Source organism: Lactuca virosa, chromosome 1 (genome assembly GCF_052849685.1).
Source record: "Lactuca virosa cultivar CGN04683 chromosome 1, Lactuca_virosa_CGN04683_v6, whole genome shotgun sequence".
Lineage (NCBI taxonomy): Eukaryota > Viridiplantae > Streptophyta > Magnoliopsida > Asterales > Asteraceae > Lactuca > Lactuca virosa.
In genome coordinates, this window is record NC_136426.1 from 186,424,990 (window position 1) to 186,433,778 (window position 8,789).

General features: G+C 40.9%; 1 protein-coding gene across 1 annotated transcript in view; it reads left to right on the forward strand.

Moving 5' to 3' along the window:
- The first annotated feature begins 6,533 nt into the window (after positions 1-6,533).
- Positions 6,534-8,789, forward strand: part of LOC145163024 (purine permease 21-like) — a 6,092-nt gene continuing 3,836 nt past the window's right edge. Inside the window, exons 1-2 of the mRNA XM_079081954.1 lie at positions 6,534-6,655; positions 8,217-8,786. Of these exons, the coding sequence (XP_078938080.1) occupies positions 6,619-6,655; positions 8,217-8,786 (607 nt within the window). The 5' untranslated portion in view covers positions 6,534-6,618. The remainder of the gene's footprint in view (positions 6,656-8,216; positions 8,787-8,789) is intronic.

The window sequence follows — 8,789 nt, forward strand, 5'->3', positions numbered from 1 at the left end:
CTTTGACCAGCTACAGGGAGCATCTTGGTTCTCCAAGATTGATTTGCGTTCAGGGTATCATCAGATGAGGGTCAGAGAGGAGGATGTGCAGAAGACTGCGTTTCGGATGCGTTATGGCCACTATGAGTTCGTGGTGATGCCTTTCGGGGTTACCAATGCTCCTTTCGCGTTCATGGATCTCATGAACCGCATGTGCAGACCGATGTTAGATCGGTCTGTGATAGTTTTCATCGATGTCATCTTGGTTTATTCCAAGACGCGAGAGCAGCATGAGGAGCACTTGCGAGAGGTTTTGGGTACTTTGAGAAGGGAGAGCTTGTATGCTAAGTTCTCCAAGCGTGAGTTCTGGTTGCGTGAGGTGCAGTTTCTTGGGCACCTTGTCAACCAGGACGGGATATCGGTTGATTCGGCCAAGGTTGAGGCCGTGATGAGGTGGGAGGTTCCGAGGTCTCCATCTGAGATTCGGAGCTTCCTGGGATTGGCAGGCTACTATCGGAGATTCATTCAGGACTTCTCGAAGATAGTTGTGCTCCTGACCAGGCTGACAAGGAAAGTCGTGGTCTTTCGTTGGGGGCCTGAGCAGCAAGCTGCGTTTGAGACATTGAGACAGAGATTGTGTGAGGCGCCAATCTTAGCCCTGACGGAGGGCATGGAGGATTTTGTTGTATACTGTGACGCGTCCATATCAGGTTTGGGCGAGGTATTGATGCAGAGGGGGCATGTTATTGCTTACGCTTCGAGGTAGTTGAAGCCTCACGAGGCAAATTATCCGACGCATGATTTGGAGTTGGCGGCTTTTGTTTTCGCCCTCAAGATTTGGCGTCATTACCTCTATGGGGTTCGCTGTACCATTTACACGGACCACAAGAGTCTGAGGTATCTCACGGACCAGCCAAATCTGAATATGAGGCAGCGTCAGTGGCTTGATGTGGTAAAGGATTATGATTGTGAGATCCTCTACCACCCGGGGAAGGCCAATGGTGTGGCCGATGCGCTTAGCCGCAAGGCAACACCGGTCAGGGATATCTGTATGAGGATGACAGTTGTGACTCCACTGTTGGATCATATTCGAGAGGCCCAGCAGGAGGCCATGAAGGAGGAATATCGGAAGAGCGAGCGAATTGTGGGTCAGGTTTCCTCCTTCGACTATGATAGTCGGGGATTATTGACTCTTCACTGTAGGGTGTGGGTCCCTTATCATGCGGGTGTGCGCCAGGTATTGATGGCAGAGGCACACAAATCCAGGTTCTCTATCCATCCCGGGGTGACAAAGATGTATAGGGATCTTCGTCTCGATTATTGGTGGCCCTGTATGAAGAGGGACATAGCCTGGGTCGTGGAGAGGTGTCTGACCTACAGGAAGGTCAAGGCTGAGCAATAGAGACCTCATGGCAAGGTCCAGCCGTTGGATATCCCGCTGTGGAAGTGGGAGGATATTACGATGGACTTCATTACGAAGCTTCCCAGGACCGCGCGTGGAGTGGATTCGATTTGGGTCATCGTTAACCGATTGACCAAGAGCACCCATTTTATTCCAAATTTAGGAGAGTATTTCGGCTGAAAAGTTGGCTGACATCTACATCAGAGAGGTAGTGGCGCGGCACGGGGTGTCAGTTTCAGTGATTTCAGACAGGGATGTGTGGTTCACTTCCAGGTTTTGGAAGAAGTTTCATGATGAGCTGGGTACTCGTCTGCATTTTAGCACCGCTTTTCACCCGCAGACGGATGGTCAGAGTGAGCGGACCATCCATACTTTGGAGGATATTCTGCGGGCGTGTGTTTTAGACTTCGGAGGTAGTTGGGATACTTACCTTCCGTTGGCAGAGTTCTCCTATAACAATAGTTATCATGCGAGCATCGACCGTCCTCCTTTCGAGATGTTGTATGGGAGGAAGTGCAGGACCCCGATATGCTGGGGAGAGGTTGGACAGAGGGTTATGGGGAGTGCCAAAGTGGTACTCAAGACTATGGAGAGGATCCAGTAGGTCCGGAGCAGGCTCCAGACTGCTCAGAGTCGGCAGAAAAGTTATGCCGACAAGCGTCGGTCAGACCTGGAGTTCAAGGTTGGGGATATGGTGCTCTTGAAGGTGTCGCCATGGAAGGACGTCATTCGATTCAGGAAGCGGGGCAAGCTGGGCCCCAGGTATATTGGACCCTTCAGGGTTGTAGCCCGGGTGGGCAAGGTGGAATATAGGTTGGATCTGCCAGTCGAACTCAGTCAGATTCATAGCACTTTCCACGTCTCCCAGCTGCGGAAGTGTCTGGTGGATGATTCGGCAGTGGTACCTTTGGAGGATATTCAGGTTGATGACAACCTAAACTATATCGAGCGGCCAGTGGCGATCCTTGACAGGAAGTCAAGGGATCTGATGAACAAGAAAGTGGAGCTGGTTAAGGTGCACTGGCAGCACCGCAAGGGCTCGGAATGGACATGGGAGCGGGAGGATGAGATGAGGGAGCGTTACCCCGGGCTTTTTCAGGATCAAGCAGCAGACTTCGAGGACGAAGTCTAAGATAAGTGGGGGAGATTTGTAACACCTGATTCCTGGTATGCCTTTTATTCAAGTATTCTTGTGTTTGTCTCTAGGACTCGACGAGTTGGAGGCCCAACTCGTCGAGTAGAGTCGGGACCCGCGGACAGTTTAAGTAATCTACTCGACGAGTCGGGAGACTGACTCGGCGAGTAGGTGCTGTTGAGTGAAAACCTAAATTTGAGGGTTTGCACCATATTTAAACGCCTTAACTCAGCCTCCATTGCCCTTATCACTCCCAGAAAGCTGTGTAACGAAACCCTAGCCGTTTTTGTGTGTTCTAAGGCCATTTTGGTGCTTTTGGGTGGTTTGTGAAGCTTGGAAGGAAGGAAGAAGCTTGGGAATTCGAGTTGGGGCTTGTGGATCTAGAGATCTCATTCCATCTTCAGCTTAATCAAGGTAAAATGCCCCTGTTTTGGTCTTCCATTTGGTTATTCATCCTTAGGGCTTAGATTTTGGGTGCATCTAGGCCTTTCCAAGCCATTTTCGGATTTGTGAAGTGTTTCATGGAGTTCTACTTTCCGATCTGAGTTATTGGAGGGGTCTCATGGCATAAAGGTCCCAACTCTATGGCCATGAGAGCTCCATGCACATTGTAAAGCACATTTTATGGATTTTTGAGCTAAAGACCCCATACATAGTTTGGAACTTTACTTATGAAATGGACATTAGGGGGCCAGATCTATGGTTTTGATAAGTTAAGACCTATTTAAATCGACTGTATAGTAATGGTCATGGAGGGACTCGACGAGTCGCTCTTGGGACTCGGCGAGTCGCGGTGTAATGACCACCAAATCCTTTCTGTGGAGGGAACAGTTGTTAGGAAGGAAAGGTCTCGTAGATGTTTAGTCATAAAAGGGACCTAGGAATCATGGGACTCGACGAGTGGATGAACAGACTCGGCGAGTACAAGGCAATCTCCCAATCTGTGAAGATGGACTCAACGAGTTGTTCATACAACTCGGCGAGTCATAGACTAGACACATTTTTATGAGGGAGATGAACTCGACGAGTTCAAGGAGGAACTCGACGAGTCGGATGAAGATGGTCCCGATGTTTTGAATGAAGGAGAACCCGCCGAGTTCTTGCTAGACTCGACGAGTGGAGTTCGGGTAGGATCGGGTTAGTGGAGTATGGACTCGAGGACTTGGTAGACCAACTCGGCGAGACAGGTCAACTGGGTGTTGACTTTGACCAATGTTAACTTTGCTTGGATTTAGTATTGACCCTGGTTAGGGTTGTTTGTTCTGTTTGATGACTTGAGGGTTGTCATGTAGGGATTGAGGGGTCGAAGAGAGCCAACCTTCACGCCGAGGACAGTTCAGACACTACACGACATCGAGGTGAGTTACCTTCCACTAGAAGTGGGTCTAAGGCACCAAGGTCGGCCCACTAGTAGTTGTTTAGCTGAGATGATTGTCTTTGTGATAATTGTCTGGTATGCTATTGCTTGATATGCGAGTATGCTAATTTGCTTGATATGTGACTAAGCTAGTTTGCTATGTTATGCGAGATAGTATCAGTAGGAGGGGACTAGTCCCCGAATCGGTCGTTAGGACCAATGGGTAGGTCGGACACCCCAGATATGTCTGACAGTATGATTGAGATATGATATTATGTGTTAGCAGTAGGGGTGAAATAGTCCCCGTGTTCGGTTAAAAGACCGGAGGGTAGGTCAGCACCCCATAATGGCTCGACATGGGTAGGTCAGCACCCCAGAATGGCTTGACATGGGTAGGTCAGCACCCCAGAATGGCTTGACATGGGTAGGACGGGCGCCCCAGAATTGCCCGGTAGTATGTATGTTATGTGATTGTATGGTATGTGGTATGATGGGGGAACTCACTAAGCTTTGTGCTTACAATTTCAGTTTTGGTTTCAGGTACCTCTTCGTCTAAGGGGAAGGAGCCGGCGGTGTAGCAGCGTATCACACACACACACATGGTTTCCGCATGGAGTTTTCTGGGAATGTACTATGATTTATTTTACTTATGACGATATGACTTTCAGACACATTGTTAAGTTTCTTTTACAAATGGCATGGCATGGGAAATGTTTTGGTAAACTATGTTGTGAATTACTTAATTAAAAATGAAATTTTCGGACTTGAAATTTGGGATGTTACATAGTACTTGTATTAAAATCATGTTGGGTGAAAGGGACTATGCACTCACTTAACTTAGGTAGATGAATGGTGATTTGGGCAGAGCTTTGCCTAACACCTTAGTTTTTCCTGTAACGTGACCTAAGTATGACTTATACTGAGTCTTAGCCTAATCTTCCTGGTGAATAATAATAGTTTAGATTCTTCAATAATCTCGATGTCTACATCAAAATCTATCTAGTAAGGAATAACCAAGTAAGATCATATAGAGGTAGGTTCCGTTTGGTATACAAAATATACTATTTTGAAATCCCACTTTAAACACCCTACTAAATCTAGCCTAGACATCACCCCCTAAGTAGATCAATCAGTATTTTGACATGGAATTATTGATAAATCTTATTTATAAATCCATAACAATGATTATGAATATAAATATAAGTTACATTGAAAGCAATATAAGTGTAGCTTAACATACAAACATTTTCCTGACAAAAGTCAGGAAATTACACTGGCAAAACTCCGACTCGAGAGCTTCTACTTTCCGGGCTTTCAGAGACTCCAGAGCCTCGCTGGAATACCCTATTGTTAAAGAAATTTTAGTTTTTGCAGAATAAATCCAGAAGAATTGCTTTGGTGGTTTAGGAACGAAGAGAGGGGGTTCAAAGCTATTTATAGGGAAAAGTTCTAGGAAGCGTGCGACACCCTGGCTCTGGTCGGCCCCCCTACTCATAGCATGTGGTAGACTTGCAGTGGATCGACGTGGCTGGCTTCTAAAAGCGCGTGTCGCGCCTCCTGCGTGCCGCTGGAAATCTTCAAAACTTCGTATCTTTTTCATATGAACTTCGTTTTTGATGTTCTTTATATCCACATGTAGATATCGACGATATCTACAATTTTCATTTAGACTCCGTCAACTAATTCTCAATTTATTTTGACTCCGTCAACTCCAATACACAAGTCAACACTATTTCTTCCTCACTGTCCAATTCTTAGAAGTCATTTTTCGGTTGGGATTGCACTTAGGATTGAAATTGGAATTGGGTTTCGTTATGAATCAAGTAGAGTTTAGTACTCATCAAGATAATGGTACCTAAGAGGTGAGTAAATATATCGATCAATTTGATTTTGAAAGAAGTAGGTGATGGAGGGTTTGAAGTGTTTGTGTCCTAGGTATTTTTTTTTTGCTTCTTCTTGGAGATGGAGGGTTTGAAGTGTTAGTGTTTTGGGTATTTTTTTTGCTTCTTCTTGGAGTTTTCACGTGGGATGGGAAACCGGAGGTAGTCATTTTCTCCACAAAATAATGAGAGTGTTTGAGTCAAAATTGAAGGTTGTTGTTTGTTATAAAATTGGATAGTTGTTGGTATTTATAATGGTCGAAAAGATTTAAAATTTTGAAGCAAGAATGAAAGAAAAAACTCTTATATTTTTTAGAAAAAAAAAACATTATAAAATTTGAATTCTAAAATAAATCCCATTCTCTCTCGGAACCCACCAGTCAAGTTAGGGAACCGAACTCGGCATGTCAAATTTATGGTCAAATTTATGGTCAAATTTATGGCAGAGATTAGGTGTACTGAGCTTTTGCAAAACGACTCCGTCTAGCCTTGTATATTTTTTAAAGTATGACATGCTACACCATCAAACTAATCGTCCAATCTAATCGGAATCTATAGTCTTGAAAAAGTAACTTAGTTGTCCATGGAACATATACTCCAACAAAGGTTACTTTAGTTAGTCCATTTTTCTTTTTCTAGGCTTTGACCCTTAATTAGAATGTTAATGTTTCTTCGATATATAGCCAACCCTTTTTTATGTTTTCCATAATTTATTCTAACAAAATAAATAAATTTATATATTTAAGATGATTTTAAAATAATATATATATATTCACACATGGTGATCATGATTGCACTTCAAACCCAAAAGTCTATATCCCATTTCTCTGCTCTCGCTCAGTCCTCTTCCTTATTCTATTAATCAATGAAGGAAGCTGAAGAACAGACAACGAATACCACTGGTAAGCATACTCTTAAGTTTGAACATAATATTTGACATCCTATGAACATTTTTTATTTTCACTTTAGCAATTAGCATGGTAGTAAATTAAACAGGAGAGTTTGCCAAGAGAAAATCGGCGACCCTTGCATCAAATTCATAGCAATCATGCAATCTTTCTTTTTTTCGTGAAAGCAACTTCATTTTAACTAAATATTTTTTCAGAAAAAAAAAAAGCATAACTTCTATAACATTATTATTTCTTTTAAGTGCAAACAATATTATGTTCTACATATTTCGTTAAGGGATTTGGTATTCGTGAGTTTCGTTGTTGATTCTTTTTGAAGACTACTTTTTTACCAAATTTCATTTAGTTATGTGGGAAAAATCAAAAATGTCTATAAAGTGGATCAACTTGCGGGTGTAACGTGAAAAATCCAAAGTCCTTACTAATTTTGTTACAACTTATTTTGCTTAAATGTCAAAAATATATTTTGTTACCAATTTTGTGATTCTTTTATATTACGAAATTACATCGTTTTTGCAAATTTATGTTATTTCATGAAAAGAGTTAAAGTTTACAAAATATAATGTCAAAAGCGAAGAAATTTAAGGAGTTAACGGATACCTTTGATTTTTTTTTTTTTTAAAATAGATAATCATTTTATGTAATCGTTCCATTTTATATTCGTTGTACAACACAATAACGACTGTATGTTGACTTTGGTTTGTGATTCCAACTCTACCTGCATTACTTTCATCCTTAACTTTGAAAAGTACATCAAAATTTCATTTTCAAACACTGGAAAAACATATTTTAAATACTTTTTTTAGTAATAAATAATATATTTTATTAAATATTATATAGTCTACTAAAACATAATAATTATAATATATAGTATTATTTTATATCAAATAAATATTTATATTATAAAATTTTGTGAAATTAAAAATGATATTTAATATAGATAATATAAATTTGAACTATCATAATTGTAAATTGTTTTGTTTTTGTAATTACAAATGTAATAAGTCTTAGCGATTATATAATATCGAATAATTTTATTTTACTCCCAAATATTAAATGTTAATACGACATGCGTCTAAAAACGATAAATTAAGCGAAAGGAATTTATAAAATATTTTATATAGATGAAAATAAGGTCCTATAATTGATAAATGAGCATGACCACATTAGGACCAATGTTAAATTAATATAAGGATCCAAGCTATGATCTTAATATCTTACCTTGACGTGATCTCATATTTTTAGTCCTTATTCTATCATCAAATCTTTAATATTTCAGATAATAAAAAATTTGTTATTTCCTTAAGAATCTCATGTTGTAGCCTAAAAAACTGTTCATTCAAATCGAAACCAAATCTAATCAACATCAAGTTTATGATTATTGCTTAGGAAACTAAATTTTATTCCATTGTCGATGTAACACTCAACATCAAAGTTATATTGGTTTCTACATAAACAATACCTTAAGAACAATTATGATTTACGGTTTAAGAAATTAAACTTTATTCCTCCATCGATGTACTAATTACTATACATCACCTGAAACCCCAATTAGATGGTGGAAGAGGCTTCCCAAAGGTTGTCTCGTACAAGAGGTGGATACAAATAGCAATTTTCACCATGTTTCTACTCTTCGGCGAATCAACCGCAACAATGTTAGGAAGACTTTACTTCACCAAAGGTGGAAACAGTAAATGGATGGCAGCATTTGTTCAAACTGCTGGATTCCCACTTATGTTCCCCTTCATCTTCCTCTTCTCACCTTCAAAAACACCACATGAACACCACCACCAACTTGTCGAAAAACCTTCTTGGACCACCCTAGTGATTCTCTATACAATTCTCGGCATATCCTTGGCTGCAGACTGTATGTTGTATACTTTTGGACTCAATTTCCTACCTGTTTCCACATACTCTTTGATCTCTGCGAGTCAACTTGCATTCAACGCCTTCTTTTCGTACCTCCTTAATGGCCAAAAGTTCACTCCTTTCATCGCTAATTCACTTATTCTGCTCACTTTTTCGTCTACGTTACTTGTGTTTCAAAGTGATTCTGAAGAGACTAGACAAATATCAAGAAGCAAGTATATTATTGGTTTTGTATGCACTGTCGCTGCTTCTTCAGGTA